Source organism: Mustelus asterias, unplaced genomic scaffold, assembly GCF_964213995.1.
Source record: "Mustelus asterias unplaced genomic scaffold, sMusAst1.hap1.1 HAP1_SCAFFOLD_361, whole genome shotgun sequence".
NCBI classification, from domain to species: domain Eukaryota; kingdom Metazoa; phylum Chordata; class Chondrichthyes; order Carcharhiniformes; family Triakidae; genus Mustelus; species Mustelus asterias.
This window is the reverse complement of record NW_027590320.1, coordinates 341,890-367,747: the sequence shown is the minus strand read 5'-3', so window position 1 is coordinate 367,747 and position 25,858 is coordinate 341,890. Positions and strand designations below refer to the sequence as shown.

Below are 25,858 nucleotides of genomic sequence, written 5' to 3'. Positions count from 1 at the left end.
ACTATCCTCTCTCCCATAATAATAAAAATGTGAGATTGATATACTCTTCTGAACACTTCAATATCCCGTCCAGTCTGTCACCCAAACTGGAGAGTTCAATTACAATATTACAAAGTATTACCTTAGCCAATAACCTTCCACCTGTCAACAGGATTAGGAGATCCTTAGCTCATTGCGCCTAGGTTCCTACCCCGTTACTTAGAAACCTAACCGACATACATCCGGTATATCCATGGCTATAGCTAACATCTGCAAATTTTAATTGGTGAAAGGAGCCATTATTTCACCTGAATGGCCTCCTTTATCAGCTTAAAAGACTGCACCAGCCTCGCTACCCAGGAGCAAATTCACTGCCATACATTCCAGGCCTCTGATTAAACTTGGTTTTGCGTATCCCAAGCAAACAGAAACTGCCTTTCTATACTACATTGTATTAAATAATTTGGCTTGTGTTTCCCATCATGCTGAGCAGCTACATTGTTGTTTGGCCAAAGTTCATGAATGCATTAAGAATGCAATTTAATTTCATAATACTTGGATAAATTGTGGTCATACAGTTGATAGGGGGTAGTATAGAATTCTAGTATTCATTTTAGTTTTACTATAAGTAGACTAGGTTAAGGCAATTATATAAAGTGCCTTATATATAGTAAGAATTCACAATGTGCCTGGAACAAAATATACAATGGTATTTTGTATACACACACTGTCTGTGTGGAGTTTGCACATTCTCCTCGTGTCTGCGTGGGTTTTCTCCGGGTGCTCCGGTTTCCTCCCACAGTCCAAAGATGTGCGGGTTAGGTTGATTGGCCATGCTAAAATTGCCCCTTAGTGTCCTGAGCTGCATAGATTAGAGAGATTAGCAGGTAAAATATGTAGGGATATGGAGGTAGGGCCTGGGTGGGATTGTGGTCGGTGCAGACTCGATGGGCCAAATGGCCTCTTTCTGCACTGTTGGGTTTCTATGATTCTATTATAAACTGCAAAGGTAGTATAAACTGTCCAACCACAAATTAACCAAGTATTATAAGCTTAAACTGTAATTTCAATACATATGTATTGTGCACCTTGGCCAACTTTGTTCTGAATGCAGCATGATGGGAAACACAGTGGTAGACAGGCCAAATTCTGTTAATACAATGGAGCATAGAAAGGCAGCTTCTGTCATCTGTTTTTGGATACGTGAAAACAAATTTAATCATATGTCTGCTATTTAAGGGAGTAAATTCATTCATGGGTAGCAACGCTGGAGCAGTCTCTCAAGCTGATAAAGGAAACCCAGGTTCCAGCGAGAAAGTGACTCCTTTCACCAATTAAAAATCACAGACATTAATAATGGCCTTGGTTACTAGTAATGACATGGGTTAGGTTTCCTAGGGAAAGGGGAAGGAACCTACATGGGCAATAAGCTAATAATCTCCTATTCCTGTTGACAGATGGAACGTTATTGACTGAGGTAATAACGTGTGATGTGATTGGGCCCTCCAATCTGATTGACAAGACTGGGCGGGATATTGAAATGTTCAGAATAATGTAATAATTTTACCTAGCAATATTAGCTCAGAGAGGACAGTCAACCCTTATTGGCTGTGTCTCTCTCCTGATGCATACATTAGCAAATAAATTATTTTTCGTTCTTTTACTGTCTTTCTCGGTCTATGAGTGTGGTTCAACAAGTACAGAGCACCCCAGGGGATACCTCAAAAAATTCCTCTTACAACAGTTTATAATACCGTTGCATATATTGTTCCAGGCACACTGTGAATTCTCACTATATAATATGAATTCTCACTATATTCTCACTTCATAATTACCTTAATTTAGTCTACTTATTATAGTAAAACTAAAATGAAGGGCCTTATACGAAGAATTCTATACTACCCCCCCATCACAAGTGTTACAGGAAAAGAGCAGGAAAGTGAACGTGAGAAATGCTGGATCAGTCATGAATGGCAGAGCAGGCTTGAGGGGCCAAATGGTCTACTCTTGTTCCTACTTCTTATGGTCTTACAGTCTTATCACACTCCTAACTTGTAGTTGGTTGACAGGTTTTAGGGAATCAGGAGGTGAGTTACTCCCTACAGGATTCCTAGTCTCTGACCTGTTCTTGTCGCCACTGTTTATATGGTGAATCCAATTGAGTTTCTAAAAATGGTAACCCCAAGGATGTTGATAGTGAGGTTTTTAATGATGGTAATGCCATTGAAGGTTAAAGAGTAATGGTTAGATGGTCTTTTGTTGGAGATGATCATTGCCTGGCGTGTGGCAAGAATGTTATTTGCCACTTATCCAGGTCTTGCTGCATTTGGACATGAACTGCATTTGAAAGTTGTGAATGGTGCTGAACATTGTGCAATAATTTGCAAACATCCCCACTTCCGACCTTATGACGGAGGGAAGGTCAATGATGAAGCAGCTGAAGATGTTGGGTTTAGGACATTACTCTGAGGGACTCCTGCAGAGATGTCCTGGAGCTGTATTTATTGACCTCCAACAACCACAACTATCTTCATTTGTGCCAGGGATAATTCCAACCAGTAGAGAGATTTCCCCTGGTACCCATTGACTCCAGTTTTGCTAGGGCTCCTTGATGCCACACTCAGTCAAATGCTGCCTTGACAGCAAGGTCAGTCACTCTCATGTCACCTATGGAATTCAGCTCTTTTATCCAGTGAACCAGTTATTGCTAAGTGCTGTTTGATAGCGCTGTTGATGACCCCTTCCATCACTTTACTGGTGAGTAGACTGATTGGGTGTAATTGACCCGGTTGGATTTGTCCTGCTTTTTGTGTACAGGACATATCCAGGCAATTTTCCACATTGCCGGGTAGATGCCATTGTTGTAACTGTATCGGAACATCTTGACTAGGGGCGCAGCACGTTCTGGAGCATAGGTCTTCAGTACTATTGCTGGAATATTGCTGGAGCCCATTGCCTTTGCAGTATCTATGCCTTCAGACATTTTATGATATCACATGGAGTGAATCGAATTGGCTGCAGATTGACATCTGTGATGTTGGAGACCTCCGGAGGAGGCCGAGATGGATCATCCACTCGGCACTTCTGGCTGAAGATTGTTGTGAATGCTTCAGCTATATCTTTTGCACTGATATGCTGGGCTCCTCCATTATTGAGGATGGGAATATTTGTGGATCCTCCTCTCCAGTGAGTTGTTTAATTGTCCATCACTATTCTCAACTGGATGTGACAGGACTGCAGAGCTTAAATCTGATCTGTTGGTTCTGGAATTGATTAGCTCTGTCCATTACTTGCTGCTTAAGCAGCATAGATTCGACAATTTTAAAGGTCTTTATCCAGTTTGCAATTCCTGGAAATAGCAATGATGTGACAGGACTGCAGAGCTTAGATCTGATCTGTTGCTTGTGGGATTGTTTAGCTCTGTCTATTACTTGCTGCTTATGTTACTTGGCACACAGGTAGTCCTGAAATTTAACTCATTTTTAGGTGTCTCATGTTCCTCCTGGCAAGCCGTCCTATACTCTTGATCCCTGGCTTGGTGGTAGTCTATCCCATTTAGCATGCTGGAAGGTATCAATACTATTATGGACAGAAGCATCTGCAGCAGGCAGGTTGGTGAGGTTGAAGCCAAGTATATTTTTCCTTCTTGTGAATTCCCTCACCACCTGTCACAGATCCAGTCTAGCAGCTATGTCCTTTAGGACCTGGCCAGTTCAGTCTCTGCTGAGCCACTTTTGGTAATGGACATTGAAGTTCCCCACCCAGAGTACATTTTGCTTCCTTGCCACCCTCAGTGTTTTCCTGCCAAACTCCAACCCCTCCCTGAACACTGCCTGAGGCTGAAACAGACTGTTGATAATCTGGTCCCCACAGTGAGAATCTGACCAGTTAGCAGCTTTAACGTAAGAACATAAGAATTAGGAGCAGGAGTAGGCGATCTGGTCCCTTGAGCCTGCTCTGCCACTTAATAATGGCTGATCTTTTTGTGGACTCAGCTCCACTTACCCGCCCGCTCAACATAACCCTAAATTCCTTTACTGTTCAAAAATTTATCTATCCTTGCCTTAAAAACATTCAATGAGGTAGCCTCAATGCTTCACTGGCAGGGAATTCCACAGATTCACAACCCTTTGTGTGAAGAAGTTCCCCCACAACTCAGTCCTAAATCTGCTCTTATTTTGAGGCCATGGCCCCCTAGTTCTAGTTTCACCTGCCAGTAGAAACAACTTTCCTGCTTCTATCTTATTTGTTACTTTCATAATCTTATGTTTCTATAAGATCTCCCCTCATTCTTCTGAATTCCAGTGAGTATAGCCCCAGTCTACTCAGTTTCTCCTCATAAGCCAACCTTCTCAACTCCGGAATCAAACTAGTGAATCTCCTTTACACCCCCTCCAGTGCCTATATATCCTTTCTCAAGGAGACCAAACCTGTACACAGTGCTCAGGTGTGGCCTCACCACTACCTTATACAGCTGCAACATAACTTCACTGTTTTTAAACTCCATCCCTCTAGCAATGAAGGACAAAATTCTTAATTACCTGCTGCACCTGCAAACCAACTTTTTGTGATTCATGCACAAGGACACCCAGGTCCCTCTACACAGCAGCATGCTGCAATTTTTTTATCATTTAAATAATAGTCCATTTTGCTGTTATTCCTACCAAAATGGATGACTTCACGTTTACCAACTTTGTACTCCATCTGTCAGACACTTAGATTATCTATATCCCTTTGATTCAAATGTGCACAAAGGAACTAAATGCTGGGGCTGAAGTGAGAGCAATGCAATTCTCTTCAGCTGCTTCACCTCCTTTCATCATAGGCTCAATCACATTCAGCGATATTCAGTTCTGATGAAGAGCGAAATGGATGGAAGTGTTAACTCTATTTTCTCTCTCTACAGATGCCATCAGATCTCCTGGGTTTTTCCAGCATTCTCTGTTCTTGTTTCTATTACAGCATCAGCCGTATTTTGCTTATTTCAGTGATATTCATGGTGACAGAGTGGTTGGCACTGCTGCCTTCACAGCGTCGATGGTAGTCATGGTGTGGAGATGCCGGCGTTGGACTGGGGTAAACACAGTAAGAGTTTTAACAACACCAGGTTAAAGTCCAACAGGTTTATTTGGTAGCAAATACCATTCTGTAGTGTTCCTCGTTGTTCAGTTGTCGGTACACTTTTTTGCAGTAATTTGCTTTGGTATTTGCTACCAAATAAACCTGTTGGACTTTAACCTGGTGTTGTGAAAACTCTTACTGCCGTCACAGTGCCAGGGATCGAATACCCGGCTTGGTTGACTGTGCAGTTTGCACGTTCTCCCTGTGGGTTTCCTCCGGGTGCTCCGGTTTCCTTCCACGGTCCCAAAGGTGCACAGGTTAGGTGGATTGGCTATGCTAAATTCTCCCTCAGTGTCAGGGGATGTGAAAGTTAGGGTAAATGGGCTATTTTACTTTATTTCCATGGTTGGCGATGAAGTTGGAGGTAACACAGAATTGACTGCGCACGCGCGGCATTAGCTGATTCCGGCTCCGCTCGTGTTGTCGCTCGGTGATGACGCGGGGTGTAGCGACTGAGTGTGTCCGGCATGTGGCGACTTGTTTAGCTCCGGCACGGTCTGTGTCCCCAATGGACAACCGGCCCCCTCCGGCCAAGAAGTTCAAGAGCTCGTTGTCGCTTTGCGGACAGAAGCGGGAAAATGTGTTCACTCATGAGAGAGAGAGGGAAATGCAGCAACAGCGGAGAGAGCTGCCCATCTGCCGGGCCCGGGGGCAGCTCATCACACACCTGCGGCAGCGGGAGACACTCATTCTCATAGGTACCCGAGCCCAAACTCCTAACCTCAACTCCCTCCCCCCGTCTCCGCGCCCCCCCCAACCCCCCCCCCCTTCGCGCCCCCCAACCCCCCCCCTCCCTCCGCGCCCCCCACCCCCCCCTCCGCGCCCCCCCACCCCCCCTCCGCGCCCCCCCACCCCCCCTCCGCGCCCCCCCACCCCCCCCTCCGCGCCCCCCCACCCCCCCCCCTCCGTGCCCCCCCACCCCCCCCCCTCCGTGCCCCCCCACCCCCCCCCCTCCGCGCCCCCCCACCCCCCCCTCCGCGCCCCCCCACCCCCCCCTCCGCGCCCCCCCACCCCCCCCTTCGCGCCCCCCCACCCCCCCCTTCGCGCCCCCCCCACCCCCCCCTTCGCGCCCCCCCACCCCCCCTCCGCGCCCCCCCACCCCCCCCCACCCCCACCTCCGCGCCGCCCCACCCCCCCTCCACGCCGCCCCACCCCCCCTCCACGCCGCCCCCACCCCACCGCGTCCCCACCCCCCCTACCGCGCCCCCTCTCTCTGTGCCCCCTCCCTCTGCGCCCCCTCCCTCTGCGCCCCCCCCTCCGCGCCTCCCCCCCTCCGCGCCTCCCCCCCCTCCGCGCCTCCCCCCCCCCTCCGCGCCTCCCCCCCCCTCCGCGCCTCCCCCCCCCTCCGCGCCTCCCCCCCCCCCGCGCCTCCCCCCCCCCGCGCCTCCCCCCCCCTCCGCGCCTCCCCCCCCCTCCGCGCCTCCCCCCCCCTCCGCGCCTCCCCCCCCCCTCCGCGCCTCCCCCCCCCTCCGCGCCTCCCCCCCCCTCCGCGCCTCCCCCCCCTCCGCGCCTCCCCCCCCCTCCGCGCCTCCCCCCCCCTCCGCGCCTCCCCCCCCCTCCGCGCCTCCCCCCCCCTCCGCGCCTCCCCCCCCCTCCGCGCCTCCCCCCCCCTCCGCGCCTCCCCCCCCCTCCGCGCCTCCCCCCCCCCGCGCCTCCCCCCCCTCCGCGCCTCCCCCCCCCTCCGCGCCTCCCCCCCCCTCCGCGCCTCCCCCCCCTCCGCGCCTCCCCCCCCCTCCGCGCCTCCCCCCCCCTCCGCGCCTCCCCCCCCCTCCGCGCCTCCCCCCCCTCCGCGCCTCCCCCCCCCTCCGCGCCTCCCCCCCCTCCGCGCCTCCCCCCCCCTCCGCGCCTCCCCCCCCCTCCGCGCCTCCCCCCCCCTCCGCGCCTCCCCCCCCCTCCGCGCCTCCCCCCCCTCCGCGCCTCCCCCCCCCTCCGCGCCTCCCCCCCCCTCCGCGCCTCCCCCCCCTCCGCGCCTCCCCCCCCTCCGCGCCTCCCCCCCCCTCCGCGCCTCCCCCCCCCTCCGCGCCTCCCCCCCCTCCGCGCCTCCCCCCCCCTCCGCGCCTCCCCCCCCCCTCCGCGCCTCCCCCCCCCTCCGCGCCTCCCCCCCCTCCGCGCCTCCCCCCCCCTCCGCGCCTCCCCCCCCTCCGCGCCTCCCCCCCCCTCCGCGCCTCCCCCCCCCTCCGCGCCTCCCCCCCCCTCCGCGCCTCCCCCCCCTCCGCGCCTCCCCCCCCCTCCGCGCCTCCCCCCCCCTCCGCGCCTCCCCCCCCCTCCGCGCCTCCCCCCCCCTCCGCGCCTCCCCCCCCCTCCGCGCCTCCCCCCCCCTCCGCGCCTCCCCCCCCCTCCGCGCCTCCCCCCCCCTCCGCGCCTCCCCCCCCCTCCGCGCCTCCCCCCCCCTCCGCGCCTCCCCCCCCCCTCCGCGCCTCCCCCCCCCTCCGCGCCTCCCCCCCCCTCCGCGCCTCCCCCCCCCTCCGCGCCTCCCCCCCCCTCCGCGCCTCCCCCCCCCTCCGCGCCTCCCCCCCCCCTCCGCGCCTCCCCCCCCCTCCGCGCCTCCCCCCCCCTCCGCGCCTCCCCCCCCCTCCGCGCCTCCCCCCCCCTCCGCGCCTCCCCCCCCCTCCGCGCCTCCCCCCCCCTCCGCGCCTCCCCCCCCCTCCGCGCCTCCCCCCCCCTCCGCGCCTCCCCCCCCCTCCGCGCCTCCCCCCCCCTCCGCGCCTCCCCCCCCCTCCGCGCCTCCCCCCCCCTCCGCGCCTCCCCCCCCCTCCGCGCCTCCCCCCCCCTCCGCGCCTCCCCCCCCCTCCGCGCCTCCCCCCCCCCCTCCGCGCCTCCCCCCCCCCCTCCGCGCCTCCCCCCCCCCTCCGCGCCTCCCCCCCCCCTCCGCGCCTCCCCCCCCTCCGCGCCTCCCCCCCCCTCCGCGCCTCCCCCCCCCCTCCGCGCCTCCCCCCCCCTCCGCGCCTCCCCCCCCCTCCGCGCCTCCCCCCCCCTCCGCGCCTCCCCCCCCCTCCGCGCCTCCCCCCCCTCCGCGCCTCCCCCCCCCTCCGCGCCTCCCCCCCCCTCCGCGCCTCCCCCCCCCTCCGCGCCTCCCCCCCCCTCCGCGCCTCCCCCCCCCCTCCGCGCCTCCCCCCCCCTCCGCGCCTCCCCCCCCCTCCGCGCCTCCCCCCCCCTCCGCGCCTCCCCCCCCCCTCCGCGCCTCCCCCCCCCTCCGCGCCTCCCCCCCCCTCCGCGCCTCCCCCCCCCTCCGCGCCTCCCCCCCCCTCCGCGCCTCCCCCCCCCTCCGCGCCTCCCCCCCCCCTCCGCGCCTCCCCCCCCCCTCCGCGCCTCCCCCCCCTCCGCGCCTCCCCCCCCTCCGCGCCTCCCCCCCCCTCCGCGCCTCCCCCCCCTCCGCGCCTCCCCCCCCCTCCGCGCCTCCCCCCCCCTCCGCGCCTCCCCCCCCCTCCGCGCCTCCCCCCCCCTCCGCGCCTCCCCCCCCCTCCGCGCCTCCCCCCCCCTCCGCGCCTCCCCCCCCCTCCGCGCCTCCCCCCCCCTCCGCGCCTCCCCCCCCCTCCGCGCCTCCCCCCCCCTCCGCGCCTCCCCCCCCCTCCGCGCCTCCCCCCCCCTCCGCGCCTCCCCCCCCCTCCGCGCCTCCCCCCCCCTCCGCGCCTCCCCCCCCCTCCGCGCCTCCCCCCCCCTCCGCGCCTCCCCCCCCCTCCGCGCCTCCCCCCCCCTCCGCGCCTCCCCCCCCCTCCGCGCCTCCCCCCCCCTCCGCGCCTCCCCCCCCCTCCGCGCCTCCCCCCCCCTCCGCGCCTCCCCCCCCCTCCGCGCCTCCCCCCCCCTCCGCGCCTCCCCCCCCCTCCGCGCCTCCCCCCCCCTCCGCGCCTCCCCCCCCCTCCGCGCCTCCCCCCCCCTCCGCGCCTCCGCGCCCCCCCTGCCCGCCCCGCCAAACCTTCACCAAAACCCCAATCCCCCCCTCCCCTGGGCCCTCATCCCCAACACCATCCCCACCCCCAACGAATCCATGTCCCGTTCCCCCTCCAGGTCCAGTTCAAACTGGGCAAAAGCCTAGATGATAGGCACACAGCTCATTCTGTGTTTCTTTTTTATTTTGAGGTGAGACAGGGTCTGGAAAGACAACACAGATTCCGCAGTATCTCTATGAAGCTGGCATCGGGCGACAAGGTATCATTGCCATCACACAGCCCCGGCGCATGGCAGCGATATCACTTGCAGCCAGGGTGGCAGAAGAAAAGAAAACAGAGTTGGGCAAGTTGGTAAGATTTGTTGTCATTTGTTCTCGGATGTTAGTGTCAATGGCAAGGCCAGTATTTAATGTCCATCCGCAGTTAGAATCATAGAAACCCTACAGTGAAGAAGGAGGCCATTTGGCCCATCGAGTCTGCACTGACCACAGTCCCACTAAGGCCTTATTCCCATAACCCCACATATTCACCCTACTAATCTTCCTGACGCGGTCAATTTAGCATCGCCAATCAACCTAACCCGCACACCTTTGGACTGTGGGAGGAAACCGGAGCACCTGGAGGAAACCCACGCAGACACGGGAAGAATGTGCAAACTCCAGGATAGGCATGTGCCTGTAAAAAGGAAAGATAGGAAAGGTAGGATTCGAGAGCCGTGGATAACCAGGGAAATTGAGGATCTGATTAAAATGAAAAGGGAGGCGTACGTTAAGTCCAGGCAACTGAAAACAGATGGAGCTCTGGAGGAATACAGAGAGAGTAGGAAAGAACTCAAACGGGGAGTTAGAAGGGCAAAAAGAGGTCACGAGATGTTCTTGGCAGGCAGGATTAAGGAGAATCCTAAGGCATTCTATTCATACGTTAGGAACAAAAGAGTTGTCAGGGAGAAAATTGGACCTCTCAGGGACAAAGGAGGGGAATTATGCTTAGAATCCAAGGGAATAGGGGAGATCCTAAATGAATACTTTGCATCGGTATTCACGAAGGAGAGGGGCGTGTTAACCGGGAGTGTCTCGGAGGGAGGTGTTGACCCGTTAGAGAAAATCTCCATTACAAGAGAGGAAGTGTTAGGTTTTTTAGGGAACATTAAAACTGACAAAGCCCCAGGGCCTGATGGCATCTATCCTCGACTGCTCAGGGAGACGAGAGATGAAATTGCTGGGCCTCTGACGGAAATCTTTGTCGCTTCTTTGCACACGGGTGAGGTCCCTGAGGATTGGAGGATAGCGAATGTGGTCCCGTTGTTTAAGAAGGGTAGCAGGGGTAACCCAGGAAATTATAGGCCGGTGAGCTTGACGTCTGTGGTAGGGAAGTTGTTGGAGAGGATTCTTAGAGACAGGATGTATGTGCATTTAGAACGGAACAATCTCATTAGTGACAGACAGCATGGTTTTGTAAGAGGGAGGTCGTGCCTTACAAATTTGGTGGAGTTTTTTGAGGAAGTGACAAAAACGGTTGATGAAGGAAGGGCCGTGGATGTCGTCTATATGGATTTCAGTAAGGCATTTGACAAAGTCCCACATGGCAGGTTGGTTAAGAAGGTTAAGGCTCATGGGATACAAGGAGAAGTGGCTAAATGGGTGGAGAACTGGCTTGGCCATAGGAGACAAAGGGTAGTGGTCGAAGGGTCTTTTTCCGGCTGGAGGTCTGTGACCAGTGGTGTTCCGCAGGGCTCTGTACTGGGACCTCTGCTATTTGTGATATATATAAATGATTTGGAAGAAGGTGTAATCAGCAAGTTTGCGGATGACACGAAGATGGCTGGACTTGCAGATAGCGAAGAGCATTGTCGGGCAATACAGCAGGATATAGATAGGCTGGAAAATTGGGCGGAGAGGTGGCAGATGGAGTTTAATCCGGATAAATGCGAAGTGATGCATTTTGGAAGAAATAATGTAGGGAGGAGTTATACAATAAATGGCAGAGTCATCAGGAGTATAGAAACACAGAGGGACCTAGGTGTGCAAGTCCACAAATCCTTGAAGGTGGCAACACAGGTGGAGAAGGTGGTGAAGAAGGCATATGGTATGCTTGCCTTTATAGGACGGGGTATAGAGTATAAAAGCTGGAGTCTGATGATGCAGCTGTATAGAACGCTGGTTAGGCCACATTTGGAGTACTGCGTCCAGTTCTGGTCGCCGCACTACCAGAAGGACGTGGAGGCGTTAGAGAGAGTGCAGAGAAGGTTTACCAGGATGTTGCCTGGTATGGAGGGTCTTAGCTATGAGGAGAGATTGGGTAGACTGGGGTTGTTCTCCTTGGAAAGACGGAGAATGAGGGGAGATCTAATAGAGGTGTACAAGATTATGAAGGGTATAGATAGGGTGAACAGTGGGAAGCTTTTTCCCAGGTCGGAGGTGACGATCACGAGGGGTCACGGGCTCAAGCTGAGAGGGGTGAAGTATAACTCAGATATCAGAGGGACGTTTTTTACACAGAGGGTGGTGGGGGCCTGGAATGCGCTGCCAAGTAGGGTGGTGGAGGCAGGCACGCTGACATCGTTTAAGACTTACCTGGATAGTCACATGAGCAGCCTGGGAATGGAGGGATACAAACGATTGGTCTAGTTGGACCATGGAGCGGCACAGGCTTGGAGGGCCGAAGGGCCTGTTTCCTGTGCTGTACTGTTCTTTGTTCTTTGTTCCACGCACAGTGACCTGAGGCCGGAATTAAATCTGTGTCCCTGGCGCTGAGAGGCAGCAGTGCTAACCACTGTCACCATGCCACCCATTGTCCCTGATGTGGATCTTCCAAGAACAAAATAAATAGGAATTTGATTTGGCCCTCTGAGTCTGTTCTGCCATTTAATACAAATGTTGCTGATCTGCATCGTGCACATCTTCCATGTGACCCACATATCACATGCTTCTCTTTAGTATTCAAAAATCTACCAATCTGTCTTGGACATATCCAATAATTGAGCATCCTCAGTGTTCTGGGGTAGAGAATTCCAGACTCTCAACCTCTGAAAGAAGACATTTTTCATTCCAATCCTGAGTGGCCTGGCTCTTGTTCTGAGACTGCAACCCACTTGATCTCAATTCCCAACCAAGAGAGAAATCCTCCAGTATCTACTCTGTCAAGCTCCTTAAGAATTTTATGTTTAAATGGGATCATGTCTCATTCTACTCCGAAACAGAGGCCAAGTTTACTCAATCTTACCTGATAGTATAATGTTATTGTACCAGGTATCAGTCTAATGAGCTTTCCTAGCACTCCCTCCAAAGCAATTGGAGCTTCTTTCAATAAGGAGACTGGAACTGTACATCATTCTCTCGGTGTGCTCTCTCTAACGTCTTCTTAAGTTACGTCAGATTTCTTTACTCTTGTACTGCAGTCCTTTCGTAATGTCTTCAGGATGTACCTGCATATTAACTTTGTGATTTGTGTACAAGAGGTACCAGATCCCTCTGACTACCAGCGTTTACCAGTCTCTCACCATTTAAAATATTCTGCCACCTGCTATGTTCTTGCCCACTTATTGGTTCATCTTTTTACAGCCTCAGTGTCTTCCGCGAGCTTACTTTACCATGCAGCTTTGTATTGTCAGAAAGTGTACAATATACTTGGTCCTCTCGTTAGTATCGATTGTTGAGGCCCAAGCATTTATCTGTGGTACCCCATCACCATCCCAAAGTGATTTTTTTATTTCTACTATTTTGTTAACCAATCTTTAATTCAGATAATATATTATCCTCAATCCTATAAAGTGGAATTTTGTGTATTCTAGACCTTCCTTTCCACCTGTCTTTGCTCTGTTTTAAAATTCTCCCAAGAACCCAGCCGCATATCTTTTTATAACATTCTTAGCCTCTTTCTTAATCTAACATCTTTACTTTCTCTTGTTAACCACACTTCTGTTTTTAAGGGAGTGTGCATTTGTGATGAGTTATTCTTTCAATGTTTATTGCTGCTTTTCTACCATCTTTCTTAATCTTGTTCCTCATTACCTTGGCCAACTTGCCCCTGTAGCCTGTGTTATTGGATAGTGGCTAAATTTGATCCCTCTACACTGTAGGTAGTGAGAGGCAGAGGCACATTGGCCATCTGAAAGAGTGACTGTAAGGTGATGAGTTCCAGTACTGGCTGGCATATGTACGCATCAGCGATAGGAGAACCTGCGCTTTTGACAGCAGATGCAAAATGATGTGGGTGTAGTTATAGAGGGATATGGCACAGTAAAAGGCCCTTCACCCCATGATGTCTGTGCTGGTCATAACAACCCACCCAACTATTCTAATCCCATTTTCCAGCACTTGGCCCATAGCTTTGTATACTTTGGCATCGCAAGTCCACATCTTAGAACCCTACAGCGCTGAAGGAGGCCATTCGGCCCATTGAGTCTGCACGGATTCTCCCACAGAGCATTTAAATACTTGTTCAATGTTGTGAGGATCTCTGCCTCCAGCACCCATTCAGGCAGTGAGTTCCAGACTCCCATCACCCTCAGGTGAAAAAGCTTTTTCTCACACCCTGTCGCATCCTGCTCCTGACCTTAAATCTGTGCCTGACGCCTGGCCGATTGGGGTCAACAATTAGTGTGGCACAATACTAGATATCAAACGGATTTCCTGAGGTAGTTCCTTGACATGGATGTGGTAAACCAACGTGAATGCATTCCATGAACTCATCTTCCACGCTATTACTGAAAATTTTTGTTTGATTAAAATCAATCATGCTGACTGGATCACCGTTATTACACCTGCCTCTAGTTCTCTGATGTAAACTGTGGTCTGCTGTTGGATCTCGGTGACTTAGGGAGTTCCAGGATTTTGACTTAGCAACCATAAAGGGGCAGGATGGTGTGTGACATGAAAGTTGTGATGGTGCTGGTGTTCCTGTGCATTTGTTGTCCCACCCCTCTGTGGATTTGGAGGTTCTGCTGAAGGAGGCTTGGCAAGTTCTTGCTGTGCACCTTGCAGATGGTGTACACTGCTGCCGCTGTGGGGAAGTAATGGAGGGAAATTGTTTCAGCTGGTGAACAGGGGCTGCTATGTCCAGGACGTGAAATAAAATACATTTCTTCACAGGGTTGTGAATCTTTGGAATTCTTCACCCCCAGAGGGTTGTGGACGCTCCATTGTCGAATATAGTTAAAGGCTAGGGACAGAGACTTTTGGTGTCTCAGGAAATTAAGAGAAATGGGAAGAAGATGGAAAGTAGAGTTGATGTCCAGGATCAGCCGTGATCTTATCGAATGGCAGAGCAGCTTGACAGGCCATGTGATTTACTCCTATTGGTCATATTCTTGTGTACTGGATACTCTTGATCATTTTGAGTGTTGAAACTGCATTCATCCAAGCACTTGTGTGTATTCTAGCACGTTCCTGACTTGTGCCTTGTGCTGCAAAGGCTTTGAGGAGTCGTAGAGTGAATTTTTAAGAATTTGGTGCCCTTTACAACTTTACATTCAAACAAAAACATCAAAGTGCCCAATTCTGGAAGGAAGGCATGCCTCCAGAAGTGAGGGTAGTGAAGACTCTCGTCACAATCTTCCATCTATTTGGTGTGATATGGAGTAATTGTTCAGAATGGGGGAGTAGTATGATTTGATTTATTATTGTCACATACATCAATATACAGTGAAAAGTATTGTTTCTTGCCCACTATAAAGACAAAGCATACCATACGCAGAGAAGGAGAGGGTGCAGAATGTAGTGTTATTGTCATACCTAAGGTACAGAGAAAGATCAACAATATATGGTAGGTCGATTTTAAAAGTCTGACGGCAGCAGGGAATAAGCTGTTCTTGAGTACGTTGATACGTGACCTCAGACTTTTGTATCTTTTTCTCGACAGAAGAAAGTGGAAGAGAGAATGTCCGGGGTGCATGGGGTCCTTAATTATTCTGGCTGCTATTTTGAGGCAGTGGGAAATGTAGACCGAGTCAATGGATGGGAGGCTGGTTTGCGTGATGGATTGGACTTCGTTCACGACCCATTGTAGTTTCTTGCGGTCTTGGGCAGAGTAGGAGTCATACCAAGCTGAGCTACAACCAGAAAGAATGCTTTCTATGGTGCATCTGTAAAAGTTGGTGAGAGCCATAGCGGACATGCCAAATTTCCTAAGCCTCCTGAGCAAGTAGAGGCATTCGTGGGCTTTCTTAACTATAGCGTCAGCGTGGGGTGACCAGGACAGGTGATATGGGCACCTAGAAACGTGAAGCTGTCGACCATTTCCACTTCATCCCCATTGATGTAGAGGGGGGCATGTCCTCCACTATGCTTCCTGAAGTCAATGACAATCTCCTTCGTTTTGCTGACATTGAGGGAGAGATTATTGTCATCACACCAGTTCACCAGATTTGCTATCTCATTCCTGTACACACTCTCGTCATTGTTTGAAATCCAACTCACTACGGTGGTGTCGTCAGCAAACTTGGAAATTGAGTTGGAGGGAAATTTGGCCCCACAGTCATACGTGTAAAAGGAGTATAGCAGGGGGCTGAGAACACAACCTTGTGGGGCACCGGTGTTGAGGATGATTGTAAAGGAGATGTTGCTGTCTATCCTTATTGCGTAGTACAGAGTGACGGTTGTTCACAGTGGGGGAGTGGCAGAATGAGGATTGTTCACAGTGGGCAGTGGCATGGAGCGAGGGTCGTTCACAGTGGGGCAGTGGCATAGAGTGAGGATTGTTCAAATTGGGGAGTGGCACAGAGCAAGGGTCGTTCAGTGGGGGAGTGGCACGGAGCGAGGGTCGTTCACAGTGGGCAGTGGCACGGAGCGAGGGCCGTTCACTGTGGGGGAGTGGCACGGAGCGAGGGTCGTTCAGTGGGGGAGTGGCACGGAGCGAAGGCCGTTCACAGTGGGGCAGTGGGATAAAAGCAATAAGCCAATTTGTCTGATGATGTTGAAAACATGTGGAGACCAAGTTGATAGTCATTTGAAAAAACATGTCAATACTAAATGGTGTGTAACCAACTGATTGGAGTGATTTGAAATTGCAGAGGAGGTGCTGGTAATAATACGGTAGTATAGTTGTGTAGGTGTACTTTCTAAAGGTGTTTGATAATGAACCATAAAATAGACCTTTAAAGGTTATAAAAGTTTATTTATTAGTCACAAGTAAGGCTTACATTAACACTGCAATGAAGTTACTGTGAAATTCCCCGATTCACCACATTCCGGCGCCTGTTTGGGTCAATGCACCTAACCAGCACGTCTTTCAGAATGTGGGAGGAAACCGGAGCACCCGGAGCGAATCCACGCAGACATGGGGAGAATGTGCAAACTCCACACAGATAATGACCCAAGCCAGGAATCGAACCTGGGTCCCTGGTGCTGTGAAGCAGCACTGTTAACCACTGTGCCACCATGCCGCCCCTGTTAAGTCAATTGAAGTGGCCATTGGCAGTATGGATGTGAGAATGAGTGTGAATGTGAAAGTAGTAGTGAATCATTGATTATCAGTTTGGAGGGGAATATATTGTGGTGTCTCTGGTACCACTACCTCTCATTGTACATTTGCAACCTGAACTTGGGCCCAGGCATAATTACAACATTGATGGATGGCACCAACTTGAAAGGATGGTAAGAGGCTTCAGGAAGGTATAGACAGAAAATGTCAAGTGATGCACTTTTCCAGAAAGAATATAAACTAACTTGTCTCGTTTTAAAGGAAGGACAAGAACAGGGAGTTAGTTCTCAGTATTTCAAAGTGACAGAACAAGTTGATCAAGCTTTTCAGAAACATGGTGTCCTTGACTTCATAAATAGAAGCATAAGGATAAAAGCAAGGAAGTTATTTGAGATCTTTCTAACTCACTGTTCCAGCCTCAGCAGAAGCATAATGTTCTATTCTGGATGTCGCACTTCAGGAAGGGTTTCAAGTGTTTGGAATGATGGCAGAAGATTTGCTAAAATTAGAGTCTGAGAGGAATACAACACAGAAAAAGGCCCTTCAGCCCATAATTGTAGCAGAGATAAGTAGGTTCAGATTTCTGGAGGCCAGAGAAGCTGGAATTGTCCTTTGTTGAAGCAGAAATGGTTAGGAAATTTGGCCTGTCAACTACGACTCACCAACTTTTACCGATGCACCATGGAGAGCATTCTTTCACAGCTTGGTATGGCTCCTGCTCTGGCCAAGACCGCAAGGAACTACAAAAGGTCGTAAATGTAGCCCAATCCATCATGCAAATCAGCCTCCCATCCATTGACTTTTTCCTTTGGGAAAAAGGTGGGAGAGAGAATGTCCGGGATGCGTGGAGTCCTTAATTATGCTGGCTGCTTTGCCGAGGCAGCGGGAAGTGTAGACAAAGTCAATGGATGGGAGGCTGATTTGCATGATGGATTGGGCTACATTTACGACCTTTTGTAGTTCCTTTGGGAAAAAGGTACAAAAGTCTGAGGTCACGTACCATCCGACTCAGCTTCTTCCCTGCTGCTGTCAGTCTTTTGAATGGACTTACCTTGCATTAAGTTGATCTTTCTCTACACCCTAGCTATGACTGTAACACTACATTCTGCACTCTTTCATTTCTTCCTCTATGAACGGTATGCTTTGTCTGTATAGCACGCAAAAAACAATACTTTTCACTATGTTAATACATGTAACAATAATAAATCAAAAAAAGATTGAAGCATTCAGTATTAATTGGATTATAATAGAGACTGCAAAATAATTTCTCTCACTACAAGAGACAGTAACAAGAGGATACTGATTTAATATATTCACCACAAAAAATAACAATAGCAAACTCCTACAGATGCTGGAAATTTGAAAGAAAAATTGCTGGTTCAGATGTAGACCGTCCCACTTTTCAGGTCCCACTTTCCCCAGAAATAGTCCCAGTGAGTCAGGAATCTAAAACCTTCTCCCTCCTGGATCAATTCTTAAGCCACACGTTCTTCTGCACTATTTTCCTATATTTGTGCTGGCTAGGACATAGCACTGGAAGTAATCAAGAAATTCTGCTTTTTAATCTACTGCCAAGCTACCTGAATTCTTGATGCAAGACCTCTTCCCTCTTTCAGCATCTTATTGGTCCCAACATGTACCATGACTTATCATCCTCCCCCTTCAGGATGCCCTGACACTGGCACCAGGGAGGCAACACACCATCCTGGAGTCACGTTGATGGCCACAGTCATGCCTAACTGTTCCCCTGACTATAGAATCCCCTATCGTTATTACTGTTCTTCTGCTGTACAGACAGGCTGCTTGTGGTGTCAGAGGCTTGGCTCTGTCTGCACACCCTGGAGGAATCAGCGCCCTGATCAGCCTCCAAAATAGAATACTGATTTGCAAGAGAGGCTGCAGGGGACTCCTGTCTGTTTCCCTTGGACTGCCTGGTGGTCACCCATTCCCTTCCTTCTCGTGTCCCTTCAGCTGCAGTGTGACCACCTCTCTAACTGTGCTATCCACAATGTTCTCAGACTTAGCGGTGCTCAACAATGTCCCCAGCTGCTGTTTCAGCTCAGAAACTCGCACTTCCAGGAGCTGCAGCTGTGTACACTTCCTGCACATGCTGGCCTGGGCACTGGAAATGTGCCCGGCCTCCCACAGAGAGCAAGAGGTGCAAACCAGAGAGCTTTGAGCTCTCCTGCCATTACTAAACCCTTTAAGTTTAAAAATTATAGAAGACTCTTTAAGAAGAAACAAATCAAATAATTCACTACCCTTGCTTAAACAATGACTTACGGTTTAATATAGTTTGGAAATAGCCACCAGGACTTGCTCACCAATCAGCTGCTCCCATTAGGAAATTGCTTCACGACGATGGTGTTTGCAGGGCCACTTTTCTCAGACTTTCCAGAAAGTGCGGCCAATTTCCTTCTCAAAAGGGCATTCGTGAATTGGGTAGGTTTTTGACAATGATTGATAAAGTTCCATGGTCAGTGTTACTGAGACTGGCTTTATATTCCAGAATTTTAAACTGAATTTAAATTCAACCAGCTGCTTTGATGGGGTTTGATCCCATATCCTCAGAGCATTAGCCTGGGCCTCTGGATTACTAATCCAGAGACAGTGACGACATCACTGCCTCCCCTGTCATTTCAGTGTTGTACTCTGATTTGATGATCTGCTTGCTACATGCACTGGCAACCACCATTGGCCGTACGTGCACAAATCCCTTTGCATTAGAAGTATGTGCATGTGTTTTTGTGATTTTCACATACTGGGATCCCCATAATACCGAATTAAAATCTAAAGGCACTGCAGGCTCCTTTTCAACCCCCAAAGTTTATATTTTCATTGCCAATATCTTGTATTTGCAATGGTTTTGAATCCTTTCCGCTGAGCGCATTTTCCTTTGTGTGGGCATCATGAATGGTATGACAACAGCAACTTGCATTTAAATAGCGCCTTTACATGCAAAAGCATCCCAGGGTGCTCACAGCGGGGGTTATCAAACAAAATTGGACACAGAAGCACAGAGGTGATGGACAAATTTAAGGAGAATTTTAAAGGACAAGAGAGAGGTGGAGAAGTTGCGAGGGAGTTTCATAGGTGCGCGTGTGCACACACACAAAAGGGATTGAAAGAGATTAGAGATAGGGAGGGACAATATGGAGTAACTTTAAAAATCAAATATAAAATTTATTTGTGTATTCCAACTTGTAATTGGAATTGTTAATTTGTATGTCTCCCCTTTTCCAACCTTCTGAAAGTGCTTATCTTTTAATTTGATTTTCTGATAATTGTGCACTTGAGCAGCATGAACTTCTTTGCTGTTTACAAATGCTGACTGACTCGATTTGTGTTCTGAACATTTTCTGTTTTCTTTCTGATTGATCCCATTTCCAGTTTGTTAATGGTTCATCTCAATTTCTGCCTCAGATTGGATACACTGTGCGGTTTGAGGATCTCACCTCTGACCAGAGTAAAATCAAGTTTTTAACAGATGGGATGCTGCTTCGAGAGGCAATAGGAGACCCTCTCCTTCGCAGGTACAGTGTTGTGATTTTGGATGAGGCCCATGAACGGACTGTCCACACAGATATTCTCTTTGGCATTGTGAAAGCTGCACAGCGAAAACGAAAGGAACTCCATAAGTTGCCACTGAAGGTAAGGGTCATTTTACTCGCTGCAAAGTTCGAGAGTTTCTGTCCCCTGGCTGGTACAGAGAAATGGCAGATGGAGTTTTAAGGCGGCCTTCACGACACACGACAGTGCAGAGTCGCTGAGCAGAAACTGATAGCCAAGTTCCGCACACATGAGGACGGCCTAAACCGGGATGTTGGATTTATGTCACATTATCAGTAACCCCCACAGCTTTCCCCCTGGTCTTGCAGAATCTCTCTAGCTGTTCTGTCTGGAGACAATACACATCTCTTTAACCTGTGTTTAATGCTCCCTCCACCCACATTGTCTGTACATTTAAGGCCTGGCTGGCTGTAGGGATTCGCATTCTAATTAGTATTCTGTAACTTGATTTTGTGTCTCTGTGCACTGTTTGAGAGCACATATCCACTCCATCTGACGAAGGAGCAGCGCTCCGAAAGCTGATGGTGTTTGCTACCAAATAAACCTGTTGGACTTTAACCTGGTGTTGTGAGACTTCTTACGATGGAGTTTAATACAGGCAAGTGTGAGATGCTGCACTTTAGGAGATCAAATGTTAAGGGCAAATATACAGTTAATGGCAGGACCCTGTATAGCATTGATGTACAGAGGGATCTTGGGGTTCAAGTCCATAGCTCCCTGAAAGTGGCCTCACAAGTAGATAGGGTGGTAAAGAAGGCGTATGGCATGCTTGCCTTTATTGATTAGGGCATTGAATACAAGAGTCAGGATGTCACGTTGCAGCTTTGTAAAACTTTGGTTGGGCTGCACTTAGAGTATGCGTTTAATTCTGGTCGCCACATTACAGGAAGGAAGGCTTTAGAGAGGGTGCAGAAGAAGTTTACCAGGATTCTGCCTGGAATACAGGGTATGAGCTAAAAGGAGAAGCTGGACAAACTAGGGTTGTTTTTTCTGGAGTGGCAGAGGCTGAGATTTTATCGATAGAAATCTATAAAATTGAGAGGCATTTCCCAGAGTTGAAATGTCTAATGCTAGGGGGCATGCACTCCAGGTGAGAGGGAGAAGTTCAAAGGAGAAGTGAAGGACAGGTTTTTTTTTTACACAGAGTGGTAGATGTCTGGATTGCACTGCCGGGGTGGTGGTGGTGGAGGCAGATATGAAAGGGGCATTGAAAGGGCTTTTAGATAAGCACATGAATATGCAAGAAATAGTGGGATATGGACCAAGGGCAGGCAGAAGGATTTAGTTTAATTTGGCATCATGTTTGGCACAACGTCGTGGGCCGAAGGGCTTGTTCCTGTGCTGTATTGTTCTATGTTCTACTAACCTGTCCAATCTTTGTTTGACTCTGTTGAAGAGTGATCTAATTTGTTCCACTCCCTGCTCGTTCTCCAGAGTTTATATCCAAGAACATAAGTCTCAAAGTCTTGTACTGAATGTGGATCCATCACCCTATCAGTCAGTCTGTTCGAAATCCCAAGTTTTCATTGTGTAGAAGTGTTTCCTCAAACCTCCTCTTGTTCTTTCACCTTAAATCTGCACTCTCTTATCTCCTCATCAATTGGAAACAGATTATCTTTATATGCTTCATTGAAGCTTTCCATGATTTTAAAGACCATTATCAAATCTCCTTTTAATCTTCTCTGCTCTAAGGAGCAGAACCACAGATTCTCCTGCAACATCACCCCCAGAGCCGTTTGAGTAAATCTCTGATCTTTTCCAAAGTCTCCAGCTGCTTCCAAAAATGCAGTGCCCAGAATTGGACAAGATATTTCAGCTGGGGCTAAACTAGTGTTTAAGAAAGTTTGGGATAACTTCTGCCTTTTGTACTGTATGTTTCAATTCCTAAAACCCAGTCTCCCAAATGCTTTGTTAACCTTTCAAAGAATCCCGACAGTGCAGAAGGAGGCCATTCGGTCCATCGAGCCTGCACCAACAACAAGCCCACCCAGGCCCTATCCCCATAACCCCACTATTTATCGTGGTAATCGCTCTTGACGGGCAATTTAACATGACCAATCAACATATTTGCAGTGTGGGAGGAAACCGGAGCGCCCGGAGGAAACCCACACAGACATGGGGAGAACGTGCAAACTCCTCTCAGACTCCCAAGGCCGGAATTGAACCCAGGTCCCTGGTGCTGTGAAGCAGCAGCACTAACCACTGTGACATACTATCACCGTCAAAGATTTATGTACCAACACTGCCAGGTATCTCTGTTCTGGAACCCCATTTAAATTGGGCAATTTAACTTGTATTGCCTCATTCTTTCACCAAAATGTATCACCTCTCACTTTCTTTGCATAAATTTAATCTGTTCTGTGCCTGTCCAATCTTTCTCACTGTTTACTACACTTGCAAGTTGTGTTATCTGCAAATTTTGAGGTTGACTCCGGTGCCCTGACATCCAAGTTACTAATATTTTTCAAAAACACTGGTGGTCCCAGTACTGAACCCTGGGAAACACATGAATAGCTCCCTCCAGTCTGCAAAATAGCTACTCACCACATCTCTTGTCTTTCGTTAGCTCATATTGTTTCCAGCTGTTGTTCCCCTGTTTTATCCTGTCGACTTTGTCATGTGGCACTTTATCAAACACCTTTGGAAAGTCCATATACGCACACCAACACATATTCGCGCTCTCATCAAAAATCTCAATTTGTCAGAACACAGTTTGATCCATCTAGGCCTCCTCCAGTGGTTCCCAGCATCTCAGATGCCAGTCTCCAGCCAATTCGATTCACTCCACGTGATATCAAGAAACGTTTGGAGGCATTGGATACTGCAATGGCAATGGGCCCTGGTAAAGTTCCGGCAAGAGTACTGAAGACTTGTGCTCCAGAACGTGCCGCTCCCCTAGCCAAGCCTTTCCAGTACAGTTACAACACTGGCATCTACCCAACAATATGGAAAATTGCCCAGATGTATGTCCTGTACACACAAAGCAAGACAAATCTAACCCAGCCAATTACTACCCGGTCTGCTCTCGATCATCAGTAAAGTGATGGAAGGGGCTATCAAGCAGCACCTGCTCAGTGACGCCCAGCTGGGTTTCGCCAAGATCACTTGGCTCCTGACCTCATTACAGCCTTGATTCAAACATGGACAAAAGAGCTAAATTCCAGAGGTGAGGTGAGAATGACAGCCCTTGGCATCAAGGCTGCATTCGACCGAGTGTGACATCAAGGAGCCCTAGCAAAACTAGAATTAATGGGTATCAGGGGACAAACACTGTGCTGCTTGGAGTCATACATGTTACATAGGAAGATGGTTGTGGAGGGTCAGTCATCTCAGCTCCAGGACATTGCTGCAGGAGTCCCTCAGGGTAGTGTCCTAGGCCAAAACATCTTCAACTGCTTCATTAATGACCTTCCCTCCATCATAAGCTCAGCAGTGGGGATGTTCACTGATGATTGCACAATGTTCAGCACCATTCATGACTCTCCAGATACTGAAGCAGTCCATGTTCAAATGCAATAAGATCTGGATATTATTCAGGCTTGGGCTGACAAGTGGCAAGTAACATTCGAGCCACACAAATGCCAGGCAATGACCATCACCAATAAGAGACATTCTTACCAATGCCCCTTGACATTCACTGGTGTAACCATCACTGAACACCCACTGTCAATATCCTTGGGGTTACCATTGACCAGAAACTCAACTGGACTCACCATATAAACAGTGCCTACAAGAGCAGGTGAGAGGCTCGGAATACTGCGGTGAGTAAATCGCCTGACTACCCAAAGCCTATTCACCATCTACAAGGCACAAGTCAGGAGTGTGATGGAATACTCCCCATTTGCCTGGATGAGTGCAGCTCCAACAACACTCGAGAAGCTTGACACCATCCAGGACAAAGCAGCCCGCTTGATTGGCACCACAGCTACAAACATCCACTCCCTCCACCACCGACGCTCTGTTGCAGCAGTGTGTACTACAATGCACTGCAGTAATTCACCGGAGATCCTTCGACAGCACTTTCCAAACCCATGACCGCTTCCATCTAGAAGGACAAGGGCAGCAGATGCCTGGGAACACCACCACCACTCCAAACCCCTCTCTGTCCTGACTTGGAAATATATTGCATTTCCTTCGCAGTCACTGGGTCAAAGTCCTGGAATTCCCTCCCTAACAGCATTGTGAGTCAACCCACAGAACCTGGACTGCAGCGATTCAAGAAGGCAGCTCACCACCACCTTCAAAGGCAACTAGGAATGGGCAATAAATGCTGGCCAGCCAGCGGCGCCCATGTCCCAGGAATGAATTAAAAAATAATTCCCAAACCCCCCGCCCCCCCAATCACACACTTGCACCTCCACAACAAGAATTGCTTTGTCTCTAAGATGACTGACCCTCCACAACCATCTTCCTATGTAACATGTATGACTCCAACCAGCACAGTGTTTGTCCCCTGATACCCATTAATTCTAGTTTTGCTAGGGCTCCTTGATGTCACACTCGGTCAAATGCAGCCTTGATGCCAAGGGCTGTCATTCTCACCTCACCTCTGGAATTTGTCGGCCAACGTTGTCTACCTGATACGCTGCAGGAAAGGATGTCCCGAGGCATGGTACGTTGGGGAAACTATGCAGACGCTGTGACAACGGATGAATGAACACCGCTCGACAATCACCAAGCAAGACTGTTCTCTTCCTGTTGGGGAGCACTTCAGCGGTCACGGGCATTCGGCCTCTGATATTCGGGTAAGCGTTCTCCAAGGCGGCCTTCGCGACACACAACGGCGCAGAGTCACTGAGCAGAAACTGATAGCCAAGTTCCGCACACACGAGGACGGCCTCAACCGGGATATTGGGTTCATGTCACACTATCTGTAACCCCCAAAGTTGCCTGGACCTGCAGAGTTTCACTGGCTGTCTTGTCTGGAGACAATACACATCTTTTTAGCCTGTCTTGATGCTCTCTCCATTCACGTTGTTTTGTTTCTTAAAGACTTGATTAGCTGTAAGTATTCGCATTCCAACCATTATTCGTGTAAATTGAGTCTGTGTCTTTATATGCCCTGTTTGTGAACAGAATTTCCACTCCCCTGAAGAAGGGGCTTAGAGCTCCGAAAGCTTGTGGCTTTTGCTACCAAATAAACCTGTTGGACTTTAACCTGGTGTTGTTAAACTTCTTACTGTGTTTACCCCAGTCCAACGTCGGCATCTCCACATCATGTCTAAGATTGAGACCATCCATTCTGCCACCTCCATTCCGTTGCATGCTCCCTTCCACTTGCTGACCAAGCCAAACCTTCCCTCAGCTGTAGTCTTGCACTTGCATCTTTCCCCAGTTTCTCATAGTCAAACCAGTTCAAAAAAATCCACATTTATCCTCTGTCCTAAAGAGGTATTGCCAATCTCTATCCTACCTTGTCTTCAGATTTCTCCTCCTATGATTATAGGATCTACAGCATAGAGTAATAGAGGTTTACAGTATGGAAACAGGCCCTTCGGCCCAACTTGCCCTTGCCGCCTCTTTTTAACCACTAAGTTGGTCCCAATTGCCTGCATTTGGCCCATATCCCTCCATGCCGATCTTACCCATGTAACTGTCCAAACGCTTTTTAAAAGACAAAATTGTATCTGCCTCTACTACTGCTGTAAGAAGTTTAACAACACCAGGTTAAAGTCCAACAGGTTTATTTGGTAGCAAAAGCCACACGTGTGGCTTTTGCTACCAAATAAACCTGTTGGACTTTAACCTGGTGTTGTTAAACTTCTTACTGTGTTTACCCCAGTCCAACGCCGGCATCTCCACATCATGTCTACTACTGCTGGCAGCTTGTTCCAGACACTCACCACCCTCTGTGAAAAAATTGCCCCTCTAGACCCTTTTGT

General features: G+C 50.3%; 1 protein-coding gene across 2 annotated transcripts in view; it reads left to right on the top strand.

Moving 5' to 3' along the window:
* Positions 1-5,516: 5,516 nt before the first annotated feature.
* dhx33 (DEAH (Asp-Glu-Ala-His) box polypeptide 33) overlaps positions 5,517-25,858 on the top strand; it is a 51,986-nt gene continuing 31,644 nt past the window's right edge. Inside the window, exons 1-3 of one of the 2 annotated variants that reach the window (XM_078204524.1) lie at positions 5,517-5,798; positions 9,187-9,338; positions 19,830-20,057. In XM_078204524.1, coding sequence (XP_078060650.1) covers positions 5,534-5,798; positions 9,187-9,338; positions 19,830-20,057 — 645 coding nt within the window. In that variant the 5' untranslated portion in view covers positions 5,517-5,533. Of the gene's footprint in view, positions 5,799-9,177; positions 9,339-19,829; positions 20,058-25,858 lie in introns of both variants that reach the window. The other variant, XM_078204523.1, reaches the window with a different exon arrangement.